The sequence below is a fragment of the Amblyomma americanum genome, chromosome 10 (assembly GCF_052857255.1).
Source record: "Amblyomma americanum isolate KBUSLIRL-KWMA chromosome 10, ASM5285725v1, whole genome shotgun sequence".
Classification (NCBI taxonomy): domain Eukaryota; kingdom Metazoa; phylum Arthropoda; class Arachnida; order Ixodida; family Ixodidae; genus Amblyomma; species Amblyomma americanum.
In genome coordinates this window covers 84,507,114-84,534,858 of record NC_135506.1, presented here as the reverse complement: position 1 = coordinate 84,534,858, position 27,745 = coordinate 84,507,114, and the positions used below count along the sequence as shown (strand labels likewise).

Below are 27,745 nucleotides of genomic sequence, written 5' to 3'. Positions count from 1 at the left end.
TAAGCGAGGCGCCACTGGCCTGCGATCGCAGGGGCTCACGAGGGACGTCTTGAGCGGCCCAGATTGCTCTCCCGGAGCGACCAACCATTAATTTACTGCCACCTGCCACGGTGGCCGGCTTTCCGCCTTCCTGGTGGTCAGGTTGCGATGACGCCGCAAGGTCACGTGACCGAAGTGGCCGAACCACCTCCTAGGTTGCTTTCTGGTGACCACCTGCCAGAAGCATGCTCGTACTTTTTCGCTCACAACGCCGACAACACCAGCACCGTATTGTCTGGGGAATTGAGGCTTTAACGGCGTCGCGCAAAGAGCCAACTGGCCGGAGTCCCTTCGTAGCTTTGGCATTCGGCTCGTCATCCCACAGTCCTTGGATGAAGTCCGGACCACGGCGGCCGCATTTCAATGAAAAGCTTGCTGATATAAACTGCACGAGCGGAGCGATTCTTTCCATAGTGGCGCCTGTCGGAACAAGGCTTATGAGAGGCTGCGAACACTTCATCCTCTGATGTACTTAGACGGATCGGCAACATGAAATTAAACTTGAGACAGGAGCGCACGGCTTCACGGTTTCAAGAACCTGGAAACAATCGGCAGGGAACAAACATGTGCAGCAAGCATGGCCGGCTGCGCTTTAAGCATGCGCCTAGTGTCGTCTGTCCATTCTCGCCGGTTCTCGGCGACAGCGCTTCGTGTCTTCCTTATTGGCGCTACCTGTACGACCCGCCGTCTACAGCGTGCGCTTGTGTCGGTGACGTTGCGGCGGGTGGAACTCAGCGCACACGGCAACGGACGTCGTCCGGTTTTCAAGCTGATCGGCGGATAAAGAATCTGTAAACTCAATCGCTCTTGCCATGCAGCACATATCCTTACCAACAATACTGCAAAATTTCTGTTGCCAGCGAGTTATGAAGCATCACACGACTTGCGTTTACGCTAGTTGTGCATGCTGCGCATATTTCCTGCGATGGGTCACGTGGGGTCTGTGAGTAGTAGAAGCTGCATTGTTATATACGCTCTTCCATGTCTTAGTATCTCGGAAGTCGTGACGTGCAGTTATCCAGGCTCTCGCTACCAGAACAGACGGATGAGCACACAGCAAAGCGAGATACCTCAGCTCTTGATGCTTCGCTGTAAGGTGCACTAGTGCCTCTCGGGACAGGCTCATATCCCACATACAATCTTTTTCTGTCGTGTGTGTCACCTATTCTCTATTATCTGTCGTGTGTGTCACCAATTATGTCGTGTGGTCACCTATTATCTCAGACCAAGGCGCTGCAAAATGACACTTACTGCACATTTGCTGCGAGTTCCTAAAACGAAGTACGAAAATTCCCACTACCCTACCCAAAGTAACAAAGGCACATCGATAAGCTTCAGCTATCCGTATCAACAGAGCCCCCCCCCTCCTCCCTTCATCCTCTCCTGCTTGTCATTGCAGCCTCGTATGGCACGTGCATCAAAACGATTCGTCATGAGTGCCATCCGCTATAAATAACTGTTCTGTCTCCTTCCTTTCCTCTCAGTTTGGCTGTCCTCCTAATGCTGATTTCTAATTAACACTCAGTAGTTACTGAGATGTCCTCACTTGTACCGAATTACTAAAACGCTCCAACAGGCCTTACACGTGTCTCACTACCCAGGCTGTTGTTGAAATTTGCATTATCACTTGAATGGACGTGCTGACTGTTCTTTTCATCTGTTTTGTACAGCGCCTCCGCAAAAGTCACACAATCGCGTTCTTTGCTACGCAAGAAACAATCGGGAGGTCTGGAACAGCAATCAGTGTAGGTTTGAAGTGGTAGCGAAGCTTGCATAAACGCCTATGCGTCCAAATGTTGGGCTCTTGGAGATGTTCAGAGATAATTCGCGCGAAGCTGCCAACATTAACTGCGGATCCCAAAATACGCTCCCGAGTTATGGAAGCGTGCAAGGAGGAATGAAAGTTCTCGCAGATGCATTTAAAATTCTTTAGGATTAAAAAATTTACTCTGATGCACAATTCACATTTCGCACTTTGTCATGCCTTCATAAATACCTGCCTCGCCTGCCACCTTGTTTTCACAGTTTAAACCATATATAGATAAATGAAGGCAATTATTCGCTCAATTTGCCTAAATGTTGCGCTGATCAATCTGATGTTAATTTCTCCATAAATGTGAATGCATTCTCCATAAATGTGCATGCATTCCTCAATATCTATTGTTTTGCTCTAGCACAAAAGGAAGCACACTCGCGTACTGGCGTGCTACTAGCTTCAAGTCACCGGTGCTTTGGTAAAAGTAATTAAAACTGCTGGGGAATTATGGTTCACTGCATCGACAAGTATTCATGTTGTTAACTTAGAAGGCTACAAAAAAATGATTCGCTCTTGTATTATTTGATATATATATATATATATATATATATATATATATATATATATATATATATATATATATATATATATATATATATATATATATATATATATATATATATATATATATATATATATATATATATATATATATATAAGTTAAAGGAAATGAGGGGCCCGTTTGACAAATTTATGAAGGGAGCCAACAGTCACCGAAACCAAGGTGCATAGGGGAACGTTAAATTTTTTTTTTTTTAATGTGTTATGCTTATCAGTGGGATATTATAGTACTTAGATTAATAAAACGCTTAAAGAAAATTACTTATAAAGCAGCAGAAAAAACAACCATGCCGCCGGTGGGATCCGAACCCACGACCTCCGAATATCGCCTCCGGTGCTCTTACCAACTGAGCTACGGCGACGGCTGTCCAATCTGCTGCTCCCGTGGGTATTTATGTTTACTGGGTGTAAGCGAGCCTTGAGAGTGTTCACCAGTTGGTAAGAGCACCGGACGCGATATTCGGAGGTCGTGGGTTCGGATCCCACCGGCGGCATGGTTGTTTTTTCTGCTGCTTTATAAGTAATTTTCTTTAAGCGTTTTATTATTCTAAGTACTATAATATCCCACTGATAAGCATAACACATAAAAAAAAAAATTTAACGTTCTCCTATGCACCTTGGTTTCGGTGACTGTTGGCTCCCTTCATATATATATATATATATATATATATATATATATATATATATATATATATATATATATATATATATATATATATATATATATATGTTGCGAACGTAGGTTGCGTTGGCTCCGCAGAATAAAGATTTAAGAGAAGTGGGAACTTCTACAAAGACACTTTTATTTATCAACGTTTCGACCGCGGTGCGGTCTTCTTCAGGATATATATATATATATATATATATATATATATATATATATATATATATATATATATATATATATATATATATATATATATATATATTCGTGTCATTTATGGAGGTTTAACTCCCCGAAGCGACTCAGGCTATAAGGAACGCCGTGTTAAGGGTTTCCGGAAATATCGATCACCTTGGGTTATTTAACGTGCATTGACATCTCGCACTACACGCGCTTATAAAATTTCGCCGTGATCGAATTTCGAACGCCGTGGCCGGGTTCGAACCCATGTCTTTCGTGTAAGTTGCCGAGCGCCATAATCACTGAGCCATCGCAGCGGCTAACAAAATAAAATGTTTCATATTCTTTTCTGGTGTGAATGATCAAGATATCAAGCCTCTGGGTAGGGCTTCTCTGTTGAGGTTTTTCATTTTCAGGAAAAGTTGCGCCGCATGATAGGAACAAAGGCCAGTCTCTCTGATCGCTATTCAGGGGCAGAACTCCTACGTAGAAGCAAAGAGAATTCCTTGTGAGGCAATGACCAGCATCATCCTTTTTGGCGCGCCTCACGACGCCAGTCCGGCCTACCCCCGAGCGAAATTTCCCGATATATTCTCGGCTAGAGAATTCGCGCCAGTAGTTTCAGGGCAGGTTTCTTGGGTTGTACCAAAAGCAGATTTAACCAAAAATCTTGTGCTGTTTGGTTTACGTAATCAAAAAACCACACACTATTAGTAATTAGTTTCTTTGAAAAAATGTGCGCGAGTTAGTTTCACGTGTTTCGAAGCAAGAGAAAAATGAGGGCGTCACGAGCCCTCGCCAATCACGTGATAAGAAGAAGAAGCAGCCTCTAACGAGCAGCACCCGTCCACAGGGCAAGTTTCTTTATTACGAGGCCAAACATACAGAATGAATTCCGTCGGGAAGACAGGTGCACCTTCCCTGAAGAGCCCCAAGCGTACAGGCTCATCAGGGACCAAGAGATCTGACGCGGGAAGCTCGGAAATGAGCCCACGGAAGAAGGCCAAGTCCAAGCTGTCCAGGCCTACCGAGCCCCGCTCACCAACAGCTGTACACCGTGAACCGAGTGAGTGTAGCATGGAGCAGATTCGACCGAGTTTCGCAATCCTGCAGGTTTACCATACAGAGGATTAATCTATTTCTTTTTACTTAACTCATGATTCTTGCGACTGGAGTTACTGAGGTGTTGGGCCCAATTTACCGTCGGTATAGCCTTCTCGGTCTCATTGAACCCTCGAGGTTTATACGGGTCGTAAAGTACACTACAAGCTGCCAGGCATTCCGAAATCTTCGAGGAATTTCGGCATGGATGGCGCCCATAACTGTGTTGCATTTCGCCTGCATCTCATGAGGACGACATCTCTGGGCGCACTATAGACCATGCGGGGCTTTACGAAGGAATGCTACACGAAAGAAATATTAACGAGAGTAACGGAGGGCCCGTTTCAAACTTCACGTTGAATAGGTCGCGAGCGCAACGGAGATCTACGCTGGTGACTTCGCCGTGGAACGTGCAGGGCGCATATACTTTTTAAGCAGTACCATTAGTAATCATACAGCAAGAACGCCTTTTAAATGACATTCATTCTGTAAGATGGAGTGTCAGACTGCGGCAGCGGTTGTTCTAGGTTAGCACGCAGAGAAAAGTATATTCGTGGCGGTACACCATGGAAGGCTTAGTAGGCAGCTGCTAGGCACTCCATCAGATAGCCTTTCATGCATTCAACGAAACTGCAATAGTGTGACCATCTTTCCAGTTTGATCGACAAAATAAAGAGGCTGCTTCGTATAAGGCCAAACTTGTTCAGCCTTTTTCGTGTGGAACACCGGCAGAGTTCGCTAAATTAAAAAGCCTCGGCAATCAATTAAATCTAATTTGACTGCTTTCAAAGTCTATTTGCTCTATAGAATTAAAGAATGCTGTTCCTTTTCGGGAGGAGTTCTTTGTTTACAGGCTTTTTTCGCAGGCACCGGTGCGTGGAAAGAGGCCTCACCGAGTCCAGTTCTCCCGGCCGTGGCAGCGGAGGCTTCGAAGAGTTCGGGGTCAGGGTTGGGGCACGGCTCAACTTCAGGACAGGCGCTTGTCCCAACATCGGCACCTGTGGCTGAACATCCCGCGGCTGAGCAGAGTCCTAGAAAGACTTACGTGAGATCTACCTTCTTTTTTGCTTAAGTTTGTAATCATCTTCAGTCTGCACCGAGAGTTGACGAAGAATTTTATTACAACATAAAAGAATAGAACTTAGACAAGTTGAGACAAGAACGCTGACTCCTGACAACTTGTGCCTTAGCCTGTCTTTGGGTTGTTTTTTATGTTTTGCGTTGCAATCTGTTGTCATGGATGACCATGGACTCCTTACGTTTACCAGTTACCGAAAGTTGGGCGTGGGTTTTTTTATTCTACAGACATCAAATCTTCTTTAGGCAACAACGCGGTGGCTGCTCAGTGTGTGTAGAAAATGAATCGAACGTTGCAAAGGAATCCCAGTTAATTGGGGACGCGTTACTGTGACACTTCGCTTGCTGTGCTACTTAAAAAAATTTCATCTCGCGTGCGTAGCGGTATGCTAAAGGAATATTGTAAAAAAAAGTTTCTAATATTGATCTTTGAAAATGCAGAATAACTAATAACTACGAGAATCCGAAAGCTGCTCGTTCAGTTCATCATGAGCAATTTCCTGCTCCAAGAAACGAATACAAAAAGTTTTCTCCATCTCCCGTTGAAAGTTTGAAGACCAATTGAAGTTGATCTTTTCAACAGACGACTAGGTTTTAATAACGGAGGATTGTTGCACTTACGAAGCTTATTTATTTAGGCAACGAAAGAAAAAAAGGATAATACAGGAACGCCTTATGCTGGCTGTTATTGAAAGTATTGAATGAACTTTATTTCCTCGCCATAGCGAGTGGAGATTGGCACTAAAGGTACCAATGACCGGACGAAAGGTCCAAGTCTCCTACAGCAAACAGTTTCGACAGCAGTGATAAAAGAAGGAAATACATATAAAAGACAAAAGTACAGAATTTACACAAGTACAAACATATTACACTTGTAATACGCACTACGCAGCCACAATGCACACATATCAAAACTGCACTGTATATATTCATTTTCTGACGGGATGTATGTATATACAAACAAGCAGAAATGGAACAGAATGACATTGGTCAAGAAAAGAAAACAACATCGGCTAGTAGCAATGCGGTTAGCGCATTTTTGAAAGTGCCTAATAGAGCGCTAAAGTCTAACAGTTCCTCAACCTTGTTTAATATTTCAGTTGACTGATATAAAAAAGTTTGCTTCCCATAATTTGTTGTTGTTTTCGGCTTGTATCAGATGTTTCACCGTAGAAGGTGCCGAGATGTATCTGTATTGAATGTTTTAGAGAATAATCTGTGTACTCTAAGCAGAAGCTTCTTATAATAAATTGTGTCTGCGCGAAGAAGTGAATAACACAGGAATAATGGAGCGGTTTCTAGATATGCGTAACGACCATTGTAATTGCTATATATACAAAGAATGCGTATTTGTAAAAGAATTAGCTTGTAGTTCGTTGTTGTTGTTTTTCCCCATACCAAGATCCCATAGCAGAGCTTTGAATAAAAAAGGGCATTGTATAACTGTTGTTTCAGCCAAAGAGGAATTAGCTGGTCTATTCTTTTAATAATACCTACGGATTTTGAAAGATCATTGCATAACCTGCTTATATGTGAACTCCACGATAAATGTTCATCAAGCCATACACCTAAGAATTTTTGTTACTTAACGCGTTTAATTTCCGTGTCATTAAATATAATTTATTGTCACTATGCATGTTTTTGTTACGAGGCCTGAATAAAATGTATGTTGTTTTTGCTGTATTGAGTTCGAGGCTGTTTTCGCTCAGCCATTCTGACAGACGATTTAGATAAAAATTTGCGCTGAAAGCAAGTTCGGAAATGTCACTGGGTGTAAAAAATACATTGCTATATCATCGGCATACATTGCCATGTCTGGTGGGTCAGGTATTCTTACAAAGTCATTTACGTATATAAGGAACAATAGTGGGCCCAGTTTTAACCCCTGAGGTACACCTTTTGTTAAAGGCAAAATGTCAGAAGAAATAGAGTTTACCTGCAGAAATTGGCTTCGATTCGTTAAATAACTTCTTATTAAATCACCAGCAATGCCGCGTATCCCGTAGATTTGTAATTTTTGTAATAGCACTTTATGATCAATTGAGTCGAAAGCCTTTCTTAAGTGTAAAAAAAGTCCGAGTGTAACGCGTTGTTTTTCAATGTTTGCGATTCGTTTATCTTTAATACTAAGAAGGGCTTGATCGGCCGACTTATGTTTTTGAAAGCCATATTGGCAGTCTGAGATCACATCGTGTTTAACCAAAAATGACCACAGCCTGTCAAATATCACTCTTTCAAAAAGCTTTGAGAATATATTTAGGTCAGCTATTGGTCGGTAATTTGAGACTAGATCCTTCGCGCCGCCTTTGTGGATTGGTGTCACTCGTGCAGTTCTTAAGACCTCCGGAAAAATTCCTGAAGATATTGACAAGTTAAGAATATAAGCTAGAACTTCACTTATCTCGTTTGAGACACACTTAATCGGCACCGGCCGATTTCCGTCAGGTCGGGGCGAGGCACTAATTTTCAGTTTGTCTATTAAATTCCGTATCTCTGCGTTATCTGCGGGCTCCATGAAAATAGTGCTAGTCACAGGGGTGATATCGATTGCATGAGCCACACTTTCAATACCTGCTCTTCAAGCACAAGATCCAGCTTGCAGGAAACTATCGGTCTTGCTTGTTACTTGGCTTTTGTCCAGATACGTTGTTCGTGACCTGATACTTGACTTTCTACTTGCTATTTTATTCACAACATCCCACATCAGTTTCAGTTCATTGCGCATGTCTGAGAACAGCTGTTCATAATACTCTTTTTTAGCTTTTTAACAACAACATTTTTTTAACAGTACATTCCTTTTACTTAAAGGCTGATTTGAAAAAAGGATCTCTGAGGTCTTGTTATTTACCGTTTCACTTTGTAGGGGCGTGGCGCTTTCTTTTTTCGGTTCGTGAGCAGGCCACCGCCACGGAGGAGTAGAGTCCTTGCAAAGTCTGCTGATTTCTTCCAGTTGATTAGCACCATATAGAGAAATGTAGATATTCTCGCAATGGAAAAAAAACAGCGCTGTATGCTCGAAACGAAATTGCTACAAGTGCGGCTTTCTTATTACGAGAGAAGGCTAATACTAGGTGCTCCTTCGCGCAAGAAAACGCCAAGGACATTAGCAGGCCGTTGAGATTATCTATTCCAGGGGTTGTCAGCAGCTACAGCCTTTCGCTACAGCCTTGCGTGACTAGAAACACAAGTTCTGAGGGCCTGCTTGTCAAGAGCAGCAGCGTTATCAATTTTTTTATGTGATTGTTTGACCGACGCTTACTGCTTCAAAGAGATGCAACCGACTACTCTGATGCGAGACAGTGTAGATAGGTGGCAGTGTAAGAATGGTATTGTATTTATTATCTCCGACAAAGCTTGAGTATTAAAATGTGAGTAAAGCACTATAAGCATTGATATCAAGTTAAGTCGATCACTCCTGAAAGTATTTCTTCATATCCCCCTTCCACCTAGTCTCACCTCCACTCCTCTCATCACCGAGAAAAATTGGTTTGGTTTATGGGGGTTTAATGTCCCAAAGCGACTCGGGCTATGAGAAACGCCGTAGCGAAGGTCTCCTGAAATTTCGACGACCTGACGTTCTTTAACGTGCATTGACATCGAACAGCACACGGGGCTCTAGAATTTCGCATTCATCGAAATTCGACCACCGCGGCCGGGATCGAACCCGCGTCTTTCGGGCGGGCAGCCGAGCGCCGTAACCACTCAGCCACCGCGGTGGCTCTACCGAGAAAGAAAACAGCCAGCCTCGTCCTCCCTGTTTTCACGATTTCGCTGCACCGCGCATCTCAATTCCCTCTTTCGTGCCTTCGGTCACTTGTGGTGGCCCGTTCTCCAGAAGATCCGTTGTTGGCGTTGGTGTCGTGAGGGAAAAATAGCGAGCATGGTTCTGGCGTGTGGTCCCCAGATTGTAAACTAGGAGGCAGATGGGCCGCGTAAGTCACGTCATCTTGCGGCGTCATTACAACCTGACCGTCGGATACTGAGCAAACTGCACACCATGGCAGGTCTGAGATAAGAGAATGATTGGTCGCTCCCGAATAGCAACCTGGACTACAAAAGGCCAACCGCTGGGAACAACTGCCATCGTAGAACAGTGGCGCGCCGCTTAACCACTGCACCACTTTGCCAGGAGGGGTATCAGGGCTCCTAAGGATCTATGAATGTAAAGTAGAAAATGACCTTTTCATACATGGAAATTTACCCATTATGTTATCGCAACATTTGCCCCTATGGCGAAGCTTAAATGTCCCCTCCAATATTTTTGTCTGTGCACTTTTCGTCCCGCTAAAGCCTGATTCGCCTCTCGCAACCCTTACTACACCAGCGGACGCCAAACCCTAGAGACCTTTAAGAAAGCTTATACCGATACCTCTACTCTTCAGCGCGTTGCACGAGCCGGAGTATCGCATCCGCAAATAGCTCTGACGCTCTGTACACGCCAGCTGTACACGCCGACCGAGTAGGGATCAACACTGGATGGACGATTGGGGCTCGAGGTAAGAGGCAAACGGTGTAGGTGACGGTACGCGCCAGTTCCCCTGCTGCGCACCACAACAGCGCGCACGCGAAACAGGAGACATGTCCCCATGCCATCTAGCAATCTGTGTGTCAAGTTCATCTGTGCTCCATACAAGCGATCGTTCCGGTGCAAAAAATCAGTATGTTTCCACAGATGCAAGGAGTTTCGTTGCAACATTTGCCATGTCCACGGCGCTTTTGTGCTTAAGGTCTAAACTATGGAATGGTTATCAAGAAGTGCTTTCGGTTTTGACGTCGCTGGTTCGACTGGAGACACTGGAAACAAATGTTGCATTTTTATTCCAATTTTTTCAGCGATAACGTGCATGTTTTTTGTTAGTTCATAGAATATGCTGTGGCCGTATTTTCTTTGTATTCACGGGGTACTACACAAAATTCTTATTTTGTTAGGCTAGAACATATTAAGAGTGAAATAAGGAGGAGGCTGTGTTTTTTTTCTCGTCAGCTCCTTGCTTCGTGTGGGATTAATCAGTTGTAGCAATGAGCCAAACAGCTCAGACAAAAATCCAGTTTCTTATGGGTACTGTCTTTTATTTTGGGTGGTTTCTTATCATGCTTTCTAATTTATACGTTAAAAATGCCGATGTAAATTGAGTGCCTTTGGCTAATCATGATATAATGAAGGAGTCTTTTTCGTTGCAAAAAGTGAATTAGTTGAGTTCAATTCAACGCCCATCAATCGCCACAAAGATCCAAGGGCCGACGTTTACTATGAACAAAGCTGTAAGCGTTTTCCGTGTTCCCATAGACGAGCGAATGCAATCGTCTTTCATCGTTTCTAGGTGAAGTTAATTAAATGATTTTGATTTCAGATTTCTGTTGTCTCCAAGTGCTTATCGGTACTTGAGATGAAAATAATAAATTCAGCGGCTGTGACGATTGCAGTTATGTCCAGGTATTTAATATTTATTGCCTAAAAAGATGCATGCAGATGGTGGGAGACAAAGAATCGCAATAATTCCAAGCTCATGGGTTTCTTTAATGTGCACTCAGAGGCTTTTTTGCATTTCTCTTGCATCAAAATCCAAATGGCACATTTATTGCAACCAGGTACAAACATGCTTGTCTCGCAGGCAGCACTCTTCAAGGGCACGGCGACACCAGGATCGAACATCCTCAGGACCATCGTGCGGGGGCCGGCGAAATCCGAACACTCGGAAAAGGAACATAAAGGTAAACCTACTCGTATATACACAGACTGGAGGGCTACCAGAGATATCATACACGGTTACTTTTCGTGCACCGGTGCGCCTCTTTCAACACCAATCCATGCTGCCACCTCTGTTTGGTTTACATTTGTCATGTTTGTTTACTATGACACTCTAAATTTTGCTTGCGTGATGTGCATAGGAAGTTACAATGCTGAACATAAAATAACTTATTCAAATACGCTGACTTTGGGCAGCCGCTCTTGATATTAATAAACCGCTTACATTACCTTGACATAATCATTAGAAATTTTGTTAATATATTCAGGTAAGATGTTGACGTTCAAGAAACGTGGTTTCAGAAAAGAATTCCAAACATGAAGTGAGTAAAATATCGCAGATAGGATGATTCTTTAACTCTGCGTTCAGTGAACAAAGCGAAAATAAGCACATCAGCATCATGTTCTCCTGGTTGCGCCAGCAGTTTTTTGGTCCCATATTCCAGATCCTGAAAGTGTCCGCAAATTCGTAGGGGTTTTCGAGTGCCCAGCGTAAGCCGGTGCCCGTGCGGTACTAGAGCTGGTGCCCAAAAACGTGCCCACGCACACTCCGAGTTCTCTTCGAAGCTCGTCAAGTGGAAACTTCCACTTTTTCTTCGAGCCCTCCTCGTCCTCCGCTAATCTTTTTATGAGGAAGAAATAAAAATTATTGATTGATTGATTGATTGATTGATTGATTGATTGATTATTTCAGGCACAGTGGCTCCGCCCATCGCTATGCAGGGTACGAAGAGAGTAATCCTACTTATTTAAAACTTTACAATGGCACGGATGAGACTAGTTTAACGTGGTAACTTTTAGTCCCAGGACATCGGGAATACGTATGAGTGCAGCTTGCTTGATGAATTTGAAGGTTGTGCACGTCGGAACATTTGCCATCATAACGAACTAATACAGTCCGGAAGAAAAGTCCCTGAACGACGTGTTTCTCAAACAAAACTGATATCTCTACTATTAGCTGGCGGTTGGAGACGAGATTGTGGACATTTTTAAAGAACGAAGTTTTGTTCTCTCATCTTCACAAGCCTGGTCTCCAACCGCCGGCTAACATTAGACCTATCGACTTTGTTTGAGGTACATGTGTTCCAGATACTTTTGTATTCGACTGTACATTGTAAGATTGATCGGGGCGACACATGCCGAGAAACGCATAGCCGACAGTGTTTCTGCAACATTTCGCATATCCCCATCGGTAGGGGATTGAATTAATCAATTGCATGCTAATGCTACAGCGGAGCAGAGTGCTTAGGAGTTTCTCCATTTCGTTTCTTCTGTGCTTCCTTGAGGCTGCATACCTGAGTCTAAACACATATACATTAAGACCACATATCGTACGCCGGTTCACATTCTTATAGTATACATGAGAAGAGCACCATATGCCCTGCTGAGTGCACGATTTTTTGAAGCTCGGGTCAAACCTGCTCGAAAAACACGTACATCGAGAAATGATAAGCACAATGTAGAGCTCTGGTTGTCTTCTCCTTTCGGTGTCCGTCTTTTTTGAGCTGATATACCAGAGTATGAGTGCTTGCGAACTAGACAAGTTCGACGTCCTTACAGCTGAATACAAAAGCGCTTCGGCTGAGGGAATTCGTTAGAGTCATGAGTCTGAGGTGCTGTGTGCATAGCTCCACCAACGACAGCGACACCATTTTCCTTCTCAATGAACGCAGCGCCAAGTCCAGCCAAGAACAGCGCACCCAGTACACCACCGGAGGCACCCTCTGTCCGCCCAGCACCCACCCCGTCGTCAACCCTGAGGGCCTTCGAAGGGGTCGTATCGTTTTTTGGGCTTCGGTCAAAGGTACGCGTTAACGACAAATAGTTGGCGTAAAACATGCCGCGCGTGTTGGTAACTAGACTCAAATTTTATTTCCAGCCGCCGTTGTAAGGGCGAACAAAGCGCAGTTTCAAATTCGTTGCTGTCTTCTATAGCAGGCAGGCCGATCGAGGCTCGTACATCAGTTAGATAGTTCGGCCAGAAAGGTGGTGTAAGATGAGCAGGTCGTCCGGCGCCGGCCAGCAAGACGCCCAGTTCATTCTATTCACCCCAATGTAGCCACAGTGGCTAAGACGCCATTATCTGCTCTAGCAGGTGACCAGTAGTTTCGTCCATTAGCAGAACGAGCTGCCACGGTGTCGTCTTTGCGGCACTCGTTGTCGAAGCAATCAATGACAGTGAGTAAAGGCAGAAATTACTAATTGCTGACTGCTGACCCGAAAGATACGGGTTCGATGCCGGCTGCGGTAGTCGAATTTCGATGGAGGTGAAATTCTAGACGCCCATGTACTGCACGATGTCAACGCACATTAAGGAACCTCAGGCGGACGAAATTTCTGGAGCCTTTCACTAAGGCGTCCCTCATAGACTGCGTCGCTTTCCAATATATTAAACCGCAATAGACCAAACCAAACTGAACAAGCTAGTTGGATCCATCGTGTTCTTTTTCTAGTTCTATAAATGAGGCCTAAGCGTTCCAAGTTGGCGCTCTTGCTCAACTAGCATGTTTCATCACGTCGGGTCGACAATTTAGTTGACCGTGAGGCGTCAGGAATGATAGGCCCTTTCACTTCACCACCTGTCCACCTGTCACCGTGGCCACAACTTTACAGCTGCCCCTGGCAATCCGGCTTGATTACATGTTCAAACTTTGAAGTTGCGTGAAACAAAAGTCGTAGGTTTGCGTGTGACGTTTTAGGTTTAAAGGAATTTTCTGTTGGCTGCTTCAACTTTGTTGACGAAATCTCTGCTACTCTCATAAGTTTTAAGTTATACCAGCAAGTCTCGCAAAAGTGACGTTGCATATGGTTCCGTGACGGCCGCGTTCGTGCTTTTAACGGAAGTACTCCAAGAACGCATTTCCACTATTGAACGCATTTACATGAAATAAAAATGCTAAAGCCCTTTTGTAGCTCTATTTTAGCTTGCTTTAAAAACTTTGCTATTCAATATCAACCTTAATGTTGTCGCAACAGCGTGCTTCATACAGCTCGCAATATAGCCTTGGCACAAAAACATGCCTTGTTCTGCAATTTTTTTATGAGAAGTCTTTGACACACCCCAAAAAAATGGACGCGGGTAAGACCTCCAAAAAATCTGACCCTTAAAGGCTAAAAATTTTCTTTCCCGTTGAACAAACTGCACTATGCTGATTATTATCAGGCACGTTCAGGTGTGTAAATTGGCAGAATTGTGAAGCATTTTACGTTTCTCTGAAGTTTGCGCCTTTTCTCTTGCCTGAAAATGCTAGAGTTGCGAGGTTTATCGTAATAAAGCCAAAAGTATTCCCGTCGATTCGCCGTGCGTGTCGTCATTCCTTTTGTTGCAGTGGGCATGTCTTGTAGGGAACGTGCGGAGTAATTCATATCTGGACAGCAACATATAACCTTCAATTTAAGCATTTCTTGCGAGGGTTGTACGAAAATCAGCTTCAGATGTTGATTGGTCATATGGAATCATACTCATACCGCATCCGTCCGGTTTGAACAAAGTTTATTTAGTCGTCTAAATGTGGGCACGACAGAGCAATATAGTTTGTGAGGCCAAAAATGTACAAAATTCTTTAGTATGATGAAGGTGTGTCATCGAATTCTAACTCACCTAGATCTCCTGAGGGTGGCGCAGCGATCAGCTAATTCTCCCTTTACACTTCCATTCAACAGCCGAATTTGAGTTCTGCGTTCTGCCTGCAACTTTTGTTTTAAAATTCACAAAAAAAAACAAAGAAACTCGATGCGAACGGTGTCATGTGGCAAGAAGAACCCAAATATATGAACAAATACTGCAGCTACGTTGTTTTATGGTTACTACCGTTCGACTGCCTTCGTTTTTATCTACCATAAAGATCTGCACTCTGTCTGTCCGTAGAGAGTCGCAGTAATCATGAAATGTTCCGCTGAGAAGGCGTAGATCATTATACGGTCGTTGGTGAATTGTACAGCTTCTGCGCACGGCTACTGGCATGTTCCTCGGGAGCTGGACCTGCCACTCTGTATTCAGCTAGGCATATTGTATTCAGCTAGGCAGCGCACACTGACCCCTTGGCTCCCTTCGCGAATGTCAGTCAGAACACATAGCTTGAACGGTGGTAATGGCCGAGTGGTCTTACGCCTAGACGCATGGTCTCTGTTCTTTCGTTTCCGACGATAGATGGCGCTGGTGAAAAAGCTTTTGCAAAAATTGTTTTCCGAACGAAATCAGCGCAAAAAAATCAAGCAAAGGCCTCTCCGGAACTCCAGGCGCAAATAAAGAAAACACTCCACCATATGGGCGAAACTTTCTGTGCCCGCGGCCCTTCGAAACGCATGGAAGCTGCAGATTCGATGGGTGCGTTCGCACTATCGATGGCTACGCAGCATTTCGGTGCAGTCCTTCTCTCCCCCCCGCCCCCCCTGCCCGACATTACGAAAGACAAGGGACCGCAGCAAATCTATGAATGCCAAGCCGCGCACTGACCTTCTTTGCAATGCATGTCGCGCGTAATCCATTCGTTCCCAATGCGCCCCTCAAGAGGAGACCTAATGGTACCTTTGAGCCGGACATGTCTGGAAAATTCTGTAATTACGCTACACGCTTCCAAGTTTATGCGTGGTCTGATACAGAGCTTTTTAAGCGTTTGCAACTACACGACTCACTTTCTAAGAAAAACAATTTTGGTACAACAGTTTTCACAATATGCCCAAAACAGCACTCATGACAAAGGAAATTTCTGTAGTTGTAATAACCAAAATAGAAAATACGAAACATATGTATATACAATATAACAAGAAGCATGCTTATTAAATTCGCCAACAGTTTAGGCAAATGTCTTAAAAATGAAACCTGGCGCAAGCAAACTTCTTACCTTTTGATGATATTTGCGAGAAAACTTGGAAGCAACCTCACGTGGCATTGCTGGCATTCATGCCACACGTGTACTCAGGAGGAAGTGGGCGCGGTAATAGCTAAGGAGGAGGATACCACCTTTCGTGCAACGTTGTCCAACGTGTTTTTCTCGCAGGGAACTTCTCATGTTCCCATGCCGCAAGCGGAGCCTGCCGCCAAGGATGAAGATCTCTCAGTCTGCCTCCTTCCCGAGGAAGAAGTGAAGGAAGCCCAGGCCTTGTGGCAGACCACCTGCAAGCTTCGAGAAATGGTAACGAATATCTTCTAAAGCTTGGATTCAGCGGTGTCGTTCCAGCCCAGCTGGGGTTCAGTGCTGTCGTTCCAGTCTGGCTGGAATTCAGCGGTGTCGTTTCCGTCCAGCTGGGGTTCAGGGGTGTCGTTCCAGTCTGGCTGGAATTCAGCGGTGTCGTTTCCGTCTATCTGGGATTAAGTGGTGGCGTTCCAGTGTACCTGGGATTTGTTGGTATCATTTACAGTCCTCCTTTGGTCATATGTGAGTGGTCCTACTAGCCAATCGAGCTGTCAGTCAGCTCATTTCAGCACATTAGTCGAAAGAACTCTGGAGCAATGCCTCATTGCAATCACGTAAAGCTTCGCACATGAATTTGTCTCTAAATAAATTACAAGGCAAAGAGAAACGAGGGCCATATATCAAAATGTGTACTTCCCTCTACCTCCGCAATAAATATGTAAAGGCAGGCCCTCAAATCATCCCGTTCTCCCGAAGGATCAGCCAGCCGCAGTGGCCCCATTTCGATTGAGGCAAAATGCCATACGGTCTGTGTGCTGTGGCATCGTCTGGGCACGTTAACACAATTGTATAAAATAATTTTGAGCTCTTTTTTATGGGGACACCGCATAGCCCATGTAGCCAATATTAAAGTACCATTATATTACAAAAGGCTCATCACTAGAGCTTGCGGTTAAACAGCGCTATGAACACAACAAATCGAACAAATTTTGCTTGAACGAATAAGAATGCAAAGAAGAGAGGTAGTCTTTAAATGAAGAGAATTCTCTCCTGCCAGTTCTGTGTTGTAGTAGATTAGCGCTAAGTTTACAGATGAGCAAACTGGTGGTCAGCTCCCCTATGTAAATGCGACTTCATCGGGTCTGTTTTATTTTGCATTCAAAGTTACTCAAACAAGACTGGCACAAAAAATCTCCTTTTTGTTGACCACTTCAATGATATTAATCCAAAATCATCGTTCAGAAACCTATGAGACGACCAGAGAGCGTAACTTAAAGGCTTGGCTCAGTGCTCTTGATGGAGCTGAATTCTGCCATGCCGTCTAATTTGCTCGCTAATAGGCTCACAAAAGGCACACACACATACATTTTTTTGCGAGTGCACCACTTGTATAGGCGCCTACAAGAGTTTTTAAGGTACGAAGAAAGCAATTATTTTCAAGTTCCTCTTGCCCAGACTGGTCGGTTTTGATTGAGTTCTGCATTGCATAGGTAGGGCACGAAAGCGCATTACATGTCGTTCGTTGAGTTGCAGCACGTTTAGGCAAAAAAAACTTTTCCGAAACATTTATGATTAGGAAAGTTATATGGCCGCAATTGCGCTTGAGATCTCGACCTCCGTATTATGAGACGGTCTCCAGACAGCCCTAAAAGCCCACAAAAAATTGCCACAGTCTTTACAGTCTTCCAAGACTGTAAAAATAGCAATAACGTCACATTGCCTAGAGTCTTCTCTCAAGAAATCGTTCCCGCATCAGTTGCAAGATAGCTGTCACAATAAGATGAGCCGATTTTCGGTGGCTGGGTTCCCTTGCTCTGTGTTGGTTACTGTTTGCGAGACCCTCCTTCAAAAACTTAAGCACGGAACCCGAAGAAATACCGGAGAAGATCGTTTCAGGACACAGAAGCCGCTTGTTGTGCCTTATGTACACAAGACCTCGCACAACGTGAGGAATGTGGCCAACAGGTATGCCGTGAGAGCCGTATTTTCGGCTCCTAACAAGCCGGAAAAGTTGTGCCCCCGAATCCGAAACTCTAGAAAGCGGGGTTGCCAGATAAAGCACGACACTCCGTTTATCGAGTGTTCGGTAAGAGTGGTGTACGCTGTCTCCTTGATTTGTGGGAAGTTTTATGTCGGTCAGACTGGCCACTGCATCAACTATCGTTTGGGGGACCATGCCCGACATTTTTCAGACTTAAAAGATAAGAACGCATATTTTGTGGCGCACGTAATGAGCTACGACTGGTGTGAGGCGTGTTTAAATGAGACGAAGATAAGACTTCGCGTGTCAGCCTGGAGGCTTTCTACATAAAGAAATTTGGCTGCAGGTACATCTGTACTCCTTCTTTCTCTTTTCTTTTGCCTTAGAGTTTAACTTTTTAGATTCAGTTATTATGTAATTTTTCTTTTTCTTTCGTGATTTTTGGCTGTTTCCCGTTTCTGCGAGGCGATGTTGCCTTTGTTCACTTTCTCCTCCATGTCACCTTTCTCTCCCTTTGAAGCTTCACCCTACATAAGCTGCATCCTGGCTTCAGTAAAAATTGTGTTGTGAGTATAGCGCTTGTGTCTCGTCGTCGTTCGTCTTTGTGATTTGCATGGTTTTGGAGCTAGGTTTTCTCTAATTCAAATTTGTTTGCTTTTATGGGGTTAACGTCCCAAAGCTTCTGGGGCTGAGGGACGTCGTAAAGACTGCTGGATAATTTCCGGCCACCTGGTTTTCTTTAAAAAGCTCTGACATCTTACAGCACACGGAACTCCAGCATTTCGCCTCCACTGAAATGCGACCACCGCGGCTGGGTTAGAACACGCGTAATTCGGGTTAGCAGCCGAGCACCATAACTACTGAGCCACCATGGCGTCTAGTCGGCACATTGAATACCTGCAACTTGTGGATGCTGATGTTTACGCTCCAATTGTATACCTGCAACTTGTGGATGCTGATGTTTACGCTCCAATCGTATACCTGCAACTTGTGGATGCTGAAGTTTACGCTGCAAACACCTAAAAGTGATTCCATAGTACTACCTTCTGTAACCGTGGAAGGTGCAGTATTTGTCAAGTCTGAAGATAACAGGGGCTTTTCCTCTAATTCATGTATTGTTGGTAATCTAGCGCCCATGAGGTGTGATTTTCTGAGTTTCAAGATTCAAGTGACTTAGACGGGTGGCGGTGAGTTCAGGATCACACAGTACGGCACACAAGCAATTACATTAGCCTTTACATTTTACAAAAATTGTATTTGTGCCAGGTATCAAGTTGATGCCACGTGTGTTGTCTATCCTCTCCGCAGATGGGGCCCACGACCCAGACGTCCCCTCACGTCTGGCAGTTTTACCTGAAGGCGCACGGCGCCTGGTTGGCGTTCGCACTCGGCGCAGGTGTATTTGTGGCGTTTTTGTTGGTGCTGTCCATGTTCGCGCGTTACCGCAATGCCATTGTGACAGCGCAGAAGATCTGCCGAACCGAGGACTGCGTGATCCACGAACAACTCCTGCGCCGAAACATTAACGGCAGCGTGGATCCGTGCCACGACTTCAGTGCTTACGCATGCTCGGCATGGAGCCCGTCCAAACAGTTTGTGAGCTACGCCACGGCAACCACAAGTTACGCCATTGAAACGTGGTTCAAGGCACGTGCATGAACGCGGTCTCTTATCTCTTTAAAACGCATATTCTTGCAAGTTGTAACGTTTTTGAGCGTCTCATAGGCTTTTTTTATCACTTAAGAGTGTGACCATTGGAAAGCTATTGTCGGCTTGATAGTCGACAAATTTCAATGAACGTTTCTGACAGCGAAGAAAATGAACTGCTTTAAACTTCCGCAAATTGAGACTCAAAAATATTTCAGCAATGCCGCGGGCAAAACTTAAGCATGATGACACTCTTCCTGACACCCTACTACACGAATCATCCCTCGCGGAGTTCCATATCATGACCACTCCTGGAAGATTCTCACGGCTAAGGCTGTAAAGCCGGATCGCAGAGACTGTTCACTCTGTTCCACTTTTTAGTTGCTCTTTACTCCTTCTGACGAGCCTGACTACTGAAAAATAACAGGTTACCAATACGGAAATGAAGTGATTTACATGTATGTATCATTGCAAAACAAAAAAACAACTTCTCGGTCAGTGCTCGGGTTGTCCGCTCGATCCCCGTTTACGTTCTCTTTTGTTTCGTGCTGGAGACTGTTTCTCGTCTAAGGCTTCTCGTTCCTCGAGCCCCCCCCGTGTTTTGCTCCTCGTCGTCACTCCTGGAAACGGCACCTGGTGCCTGTCAAGTTCTTGGAAGGCCCAGCTGCAACGTCAACTATCTTCACTTGCTAACAGGCGGGCCTCGCTGGCAATGGCTGCGAGAGGATTCAGTGTCTCTTTCAAGGTCGTCGCGCTCTACTACATCCAACTTCTTCCCACTTCCGCTATCCTTCTGTCCGGCTTCATCTTTCCGAACCCCTTCCCACTTACAGCTGTTCTGTGACAAGTTGCGACCGCGAGACTTGGTCCCTACAATCCACACACACACAGAAGCACGCATATTCGCGGTGCACTTTCCGTCCGCTCTCTGACGCGGTTGAGATCTACGCACAATATGCGCTATTGGCCGTTGTTTTACAAGTGAAATTTGGCTTAGCTGAGTACTGAGAGCGAAAAAATTCCAGTGTCGTGTATTTTGTAGAGCCTGAAAACGCACAAAGCGATGTAATCGGTGTTCAGTCTCTCTCAATTGCTCACAATAACCTCCTGGACGAGTGGTGCTAATTCTGGTAGACTGATATCTGGTGCGTATGAATGATATCTGGTGCGTATAACATGGCAGTCTCGAAGAAAATGGCAATAAAATTTCTTAATGCGACATCAAACATGCACCGTACTCAGTCCTTAACCTATAATGTTCAGGCATGCCCTTTGAAGGACAACATGTACTAGTAAAGTGAGCTAGCACCATGAAACAGATTGTCGCCATTTTCAGGGCTATGTCCAGTTAGCATCCGTTAAGAATATTTCATGCAGTATCCACGCGGAACCCTAACCCTTTCGCCGTTCGGTTTGTCACCGCTGCAGGGCTTCGAAACGCTCCTAAGCAAGGGATCCCAACTGAGAGTCACAGGCAGGAAGGCGCTGGCCATGTACAGAGCCTGCATGGACGCAGAGCGCATGGGTTCCACTGATGACACCGGTATGGCGGACCTCAAGGAGTTCATGCGGGAGCGCCGCATCCCGTGGCCCGGAGAGCCCGATGCCAGAGCGAGTCCATTGGGCATCCTCCTGGACTTGGCCTTCAACTGGCAGACGCATTTCTGGTTCCACGTACAGGTGCTGTTTTCACAAATTGTGGCCTTGACAGCACGGGGCATTTGGAGTGGTGCGTGGCATATCAGGTCTAATGTCGCCAAGGTCCACGTGGGCAACGAGAGATAAAGCAGGGGGGGAACGGGTAAATGTCGACCGCTGAGCGCTCTTTAAAGTGGGTTGCAAATAACACGAACGTTCATTGCGTAGAGTACTTTGATATGGGGCCGCCGCGTCCGGGATATCATACAGTGACCTGGCATCCAGCAGCTCAATGTCAAATCTGCTAATCTGCCGCAGCTTATGTGGCATTCAACTTGATGAATTGGTAAAATTAAAGCTTACAGCAGACACCATGAAACGCAAGAGGAGCATTTTGTCATGTAAGGTTTTCACCAGAGAACGGAAGAATTGTGGAAAAAAAATGATGAACCACGAATCTGTGCCATTTCAGTCGCACGATTAGCTATGACAAGCATTTAAGGACTCATTTGCAACTTTTGGGGGATGGCGGGTTCGGCAAATAAAATTGCCTAGGCAGAGAAATATCAATTTTCGAAACTTTTTTTTGTAATCCACGAGTTATATCCCCTTCCGTGATTGAAAATTATAGAGAAATATGCAGTACAAATTCAGGAGGGGACATTTTTTAGTGCGCGGTGACTGAAAATTTTAAGCAAACCATGCTAGTGATGGTCCCGGCACTGCCGTATTCGTATCTTACCGACGATCAAGAAACACCATTTTTATAAAATGGTAGTTAGGGCTTGTTGGCACAGGAGCACCACAACTGTGCTCTCGTTTTCTCTGTTCTCTTGTGCTGCGCTGTGCATTCAACTGACACCATTTTATTGACGCTATTAACAGAAATTGCATCTTCAGCTGGATCCCATGAAACATTTCTCTGACCAAAAGCAAATTGAAATGTTGCGATAAGTGAGGCAAACCAGAGAATAAGATTTAAGGGCCCTTTCCTCATCTTCCCATTTTCTGCGATTGCTAGCAGTGATTACTTTGACGTCTCTTAACGACTGAATTCACTGAATCCAAAGACATTCAGGAGTGCAATAGAAGTCTTGATTTTTGTGTCCACAGCTGCGTTAAGTTCTGAAAATTCTGAAAGTATGAAACGCTCTCATTAAAATGTGCACACTGCGGTTTAAGATAAGTCTATCAGTATTGTGTAGAAAAAAATACCTAATAGCATTATTGCATGCGAGTGCGCTTTATGAAGCTGTCATAAATTCTTTCTCGCTGGCAGTTTTAGTCATTGGGAGGACTTTACGATGGTGTGAGCTGTGATTACTGGTTAACTACTAGAGATAACCGAAAATGTTATAAACTTCAGAAATAAACGTACCAGCTTGCACGTCTGTGCCAATTTTGGTTTCAATTGCCGCGGGCCAAATTTAAAAACTCTCATATGCTGCAGGTGCGGGAGAATCATAGCGGAAACCGGAACGCGCTCATGCTTCGCTCGGGGAACTTAATGGTGTTCTGGTCCAAGTTCCAAGAGAGCCTGATAGCTGAGCGCGTCTACTACAAGTACTACATGAGCTACTTCGAGGCCTTTGCTGGCGTTAACGAGTCGAAGCCTACTGAAGAAGTAGTCGCGAAGACGGCGGCAATGGAATCGGATATCCTCGGGCGCTTCATGGAGGTGCTGATTCGGAAGAACAAGGCCGGTGATTTAGAAAGAATTTTGAACGTACGAAAAGGAAAGCAAGCGGCCAAAAAGAATACCCTGAACTCTTAATATTCTTATAGGCGGCTACGTCTCGTATGTTCTTGGTTTTGAGCCGAAAGAATATTTAAACACATATGCTGTGAAAACTATCATGGCATGAAAAAAACAGAGCTATCTAGGCTAATTTTCTAATGTCTTAAGCCCATAAAACGACGCATGTATGTAGTTATATGTCATGTAGCTGTATCTATGTAAAGTTTTTTCTGTAGCTGCTTGCTCAGGCCATCCAGTGCTGACACTTACCTAATGGTCCCTTCTATTGTTTCCCATGCAGGGTATGTGTACAAAGTAGTCATTTAATACGTCGTGCAAATGGCTATTTCTAATTATTTCTAATTATGGTTTCGTAAGATTATTTCAATACCCGCAACATCATACCACCATTACAAAAAAGACAAATGTCACGCGACAGCAGTGCATCATGACGCAAGCTCACAGCTACACACTCAAAACCCCTAAGAAATAATATTTCCTTGACCCGACGGGCCTTTGCGCAGACTCCGGCTGAATTCCCTCTGTCGGAGATCGAACGCCTGACGCCGAGTATCAACTCCTCCGAGGGGTTGTCCGAGATCGGCTCTCACGTGGCGTTGTGGCCCGATTTCGGTGCTGGCGACCACCTCCTGGTCGAGGACACGGCGCTTCTCACCACGGTCGACCAGCTCTTCGCCAAGTACAGCCGACGCGAGGTGGCGCGGCACATCGCGTGGTTCTTCGTGCAGGTATTCAGTCACTTGATATGAGTCAACAGTGCTGCAAAGTTTTCGGGTCTGCAGGCTTACGGGGAGTCAAAAGAGATGATTTGAGGACGCAGTCAAACTTGACGTCCACCTGGCGACATATCTGTTTGGATATAATTTTACAAGAGGTCTACAGATCGTTTTGCCTGAGGGATGGCGTATTTCTGTCAGTAAAAATGTAATATAGTCACAACGACATGTATACCTCAAACTGTTCCTCTGCAAGCAGAAAGGTGAAATATTCTCTTCGCAAGCTGCAAAGCCCTTTTGTTGACTTAGCCATTAAAAGCACGTACTCTTCTATCACCACCGCACTCGTGTTCACAAGCCCTTCTAGAAAATGATGGTGGCCATTTTGCATCATTAGGGAATATGCCAAGGGCACACTAGTCGCATGCAGCGAAATTTGCGCAGCTGATGGGCGCATCATCGTATGAAATGCAAAATATGGCATGGTATGATTTCCTTACTGGTGTCGCTTTGTCGCTTATGTCCGGTGACATTGTGACTTTTCTATGTGATGACGTAAATTCATTCTTGACGGGGACAACAATATATCGGGTAAACTGGGGGTTTCAACACCTAGTGCTATAAAGAGATTGGGACACAGAAGAGTGCAGCCGCTGGACCGTTTTTGTGCCGCAGGTGTTCGCCCCACTTGGAAACATCGAATTGCTAAAGAACAAGTTCGGCGAATTCGATCGCGGCATCAGCAATCGGCCGGTCTTTTGTGCCACCGAGGTTGAGGCATCCTACGGCGTGCTGATCAGGTTGCTGTTCCTGGAAGCACTCTTCACGTCAAAGGTTAGCGTCATGATATTGTATCTTAAGGCAGAGATGCTTAAAACCAGCAACCGTAATCACATTTGGATTGTGTAATAACCTGAGATGATTTTTGTTGACCGATGCTCACTTATATAGGGTGGTAGGCTGGAGTTTAGTGTTAAGAGAAAGAACGGGAAACCATCCGTAATCTCACTGGCTACATGAATCAGATATGCAAATGACTCTGGGAGCAGGGAGGGCTAATTTAGGCGACAACAAAACTGTCACCTGCCAAGCTGCAATGTGCTTTACACAATAAAGAACCTGCAAAACGGTGTGTGTTTTAAATTCGACGCTTCCATTTAAGGGGAGATGCGGGTATTAAAATGAACATTTTTATTATTAATGATATCGTAATGAAATTAGATGTGCATATGTGTTTTATTCTTGTTCTTAAAACATAATTAGTTTAGTATATCTCAAACACTTTGTAATTCTCCTAAAAGTCATCTAAGCATGACTGCTTAAAACTCTACGCGGACGAACATTCGTAGCGCGCACTACTGTACAAATTCTGGCACATCTTAACTGATATGCCCTGAATTAAAATGGCAGCGCAGTATATCATCGCAATATTATGATTTTCGATTCAACCATGTTGAACACAAAATCTGTTTTCCATGCAAGCATCGATACTTCAAGCATGAGTAGAAACCATTTTCGGCTTTTTTTTCTTTTTCTGATAACTTACCTCCGCACTCATAGTATTTTTCATCATTCATCCTGGATGCTAACCTAAATAGATTTTATTGGGCAGGAACTACAGGCTTGGTTGCGTCTATCGGTCATTTTCCTGAATAAAAGCTGTCATACCATTACTCTCAGCCGTGGAATAGTGCAGCTCTTGCACCTCTTAAAATGACAGGAAACCAACTTTTCTTCTTGCATATGAATCGTTTGTTACAACCTGTTGTGGCAATTAATTTTCAAAATACCACCGACCATTTACTGTCTTCTCATGTACCGCGCATAGTTTCTCATTTTTTTCATACATTACCTGCGCGCTAAGCGGTACCGGAGACATTATGGAATGTGTGCGCAAAGTAGTTTTATAGGAGGGAGGAGGTATTCAAGGCTATATTCTGTAATTTTTTGTAACGCTCACCAGTTGACGGGAGGAAAAATTAATTTAGCATACTTACTGTGCGTTTCCTGGATTTTGGGTTGATTCAGGAGCAATAGTTTTGATTATTTTTATAAATGCATATATTTTCAAAGGCCCGCTCGATTGTGGATTGCACTCTGGAGGACATCACAGAATCAGCGAGGCAAAGGTTCGCCACAGTAGCCTCGGGTAGCAATTCGTCGAGTTCCAACGCTTCCGCCGCCGCCAAGAGCAAGCTGGACAAGCTTCGCGTGTCCCTGTGGCCTCCCGACTCGCTGCTGAAGTGGCGTGCCCTCAGCGAGATGTACAGCAACTTCGCTCCCGCACAGGAGTCGCTTGCCCGCTACTGGGTGCACGGCCATGAGCGCCTGAGGCAGCTCTCAGAGCAACCGCAATACGCTCAAGCGCTGGCGCAGCGAGCGAACTTCCTCATGCCATTGATTCGCTACGACTACCTCCGCAACGTTGTGTCCGTGTCCGTGGCGGCGCTGCAAAGGCCACTGTTCTACCTCTACGGAACGCCCGCCATGACACACGGTGGCCTGGGATTCACATTCGCCAAGGAGCTGGTCAAGGCCGTGGACAGCACGGGGCTCATGGTGAGCGGTGCAGTGCACAGGCTTTGCAGATCGGCAGAACTATACGACCAAAATGTCTGCATAATGAGCTTATAATAAATGTATCCCAGGATATGTTTTTATTACTGTCATAAAATAGGTGGCGTTCTGGGTTGAAACGCTTGTAAGTGGAGAGGCGCACCAGAAGATTTGATGCTGGAGTCAACACTTTATACAGTATACAATTAGAAAAGAGTATAGGCAGATAGTTAAGCGCAAAGATTAATGTACCGTTTATAACGTAGTTACGACGCCATGAAAGTAAAACACACTAGTCCACGCTTTACGCTTCTTTTTCTGGAAAAATCGGTTCCTCCCTTTCCTGCCAAACAGTCTTTCAATACCGTCAATGCAGGCCTGGTCGATATGTTACTCTCCATAACAATGGTTTGGCTAATAGCTCTTTTATCATTTGTACAAAAGAACACTCCTATCTCAACATATCGGACCGCAGGTATTTTCACGGGTCCTGAGTAATTTCACGAAGTCGGTAAATAAACTTCCCTGCTAGTTCGTTATACCTGGACCATAAAAATCCGCTCGAAAGCAGAAAAAGTTCCCTCGCCAGAAAGGTCTTATACCTTCTTAGGAACGCCATGTTTTTGGAGCTTTGAGGTAACATTGCAGAAATCGAACTCATCCTAAGGCATGTCTGTAAGTCTGTAATCATCTTGCAGGGACGTTCTTTTTCCGCATTATAGAATTAAACTTTCCACTGTCGGGAACGAAGCACGCAACTGACTTCTCCGAGGCATGGCTGCTGTAGCCACCTTTTCAAGGTGAATGTTGATGAAGTGACATCAAGGCGGCACAGGGCTTCCGACTTGCGCTCCTCGACCTCTGTGATTGCAGGTGGATCCGTCCGGCCGGATCAACGATTCGTGGGTGCCGGCCGAGTGGCGCGAGCACACAGCGCAGAGGGCTCGCTGCCTTCCCTCCGGCGACGACATCTTCCCGGAGGTGCCCGCACTGCGCATCGCCCATGATGCGTTCCTACGGCGCCGCCGTCGAGAGGCGGGTGGCATGCGCGTCTCCCCGCTCTAATCCGACGAACAGGCACGCCCTACTTTTGCCGCTTTCAATGTGATATCTGATAATTCAGGACTTTCTCGAGAGTTTAAAGTACCACCTTCGGTTTATTCCGCCGTTAGTGAAAGTTCTCGACCTTACTTGATGGTCATCTGGAAATGAAATTTAAGGCCTTTGTAATCAGGGATTCTTATGCACATGTGTCAATAACTAGGCGCTTTGAAAATTGTGCCCTTTGTAATAATATCGGGGTGGGCCCGGCCCCTGTAGCACCTGATATGCTAATGGGGAGGCTGGAAAGGGAGGAAGTGGATAGTGACTTTGTGGGGCATGACATACTCATAGTGTGCAGTTCATT

At 44.9% G+C, this 27,745-nt stretch overlaps 2 protein-coding genes across 2 annotated transcripts; both read left to right on the top strand.

Moving 5' to 3' along the window:
• Positions 1-4,148: 4,148 nt before the first annotated feature.
• Positions 4,149-19,680, top strand: LOC144108495 (uncharacterized). Its single transcript, XM_077641715.1, has 6 exons — positions 4,149-4,326; positions 5,228-5,406; positions 11,051-11,150; positions 12,858-12,988; positions 16,185-16,319; positions 19,330-19,680. The coding sequence occupies exons 1-6, from the start codon at positions 4,149-4,151 to the stop codon at positions 19,678-19,680; spliced, it is 1,074 nt and encodes a 357-aa protein (XP_077497841.1).
• Positions 19,681-21,095: 1,415 nt separating this feature from the next.
• Positions 21,096-27,402, top strand: LOC144108494 (uncharacterized). Its single transcript, XM_077641714.1, has 6 exons — positions 21,096-21,348; positions 22,757-23,032; positions 23,569-23,793; positions 24,457-24,615; positions 25,855-26,340; positions 27,211-27,402. The coding sequence occupies exons 1-6, from the start codon at positions 21,160-21,162 to the stop codon at positions 27,400-27,402; spliced, it is 1,527 nt and encodes a 508-aa protein (XP_077497840.1). The 5' UTR covers positions 21,096-21,159.
• Positions 27,403-27,745: the final 343 nt, after the last annotated feature.

Excerpts from the sequence above, each read along its gene's own strand:
- LOC144108495 (XM_077641715.1), top strand. The coding sequence starts at position 4,149 with ATGAATTCCGTCGGGAAGACAGGTGCACCTTCCCTGAAGAGCCCCAAG. Across the intron at positions 5,407-11,050 it reads AGAGTCCTAGAAAGACTTAC|GCAGCACTCTTCAAGGGCAC; the intron begins GTGAGATCTACC and ends CTTGTCTCGCAG. Across the intron at positions 16,320-19,329 it reads CCTGCAAGCTTCGAGAAATG|ATGGGGCCCACGACCCAGAC; the intron begins GTAACGAATATC and ends TCCTCTCCGCAG.
- LOC144108494 (XM_077641714.1), top strand. The coding sequence starts at position 21,160 with ATGTACAGAGCCTGCATGGACGCAGAGCGCATGGGTTCCACTGATGAC. Across the intron at positions 21,349-22,756 it reads ATTTCTGGTTCCACGTACAG|GTGCGGGAGAATCATAGCGG; the intron begins GTGCTGTTTTCA and ends CATATGCTGCAG. Across the intron at positions 26,341-27,210 it reads TGGACAGCACGGGGCTCATG|GTGGATCCGTCCGGCCGGAT; the intron begins GTGAGCGGTGCA and ends CTGTGATTGCAG.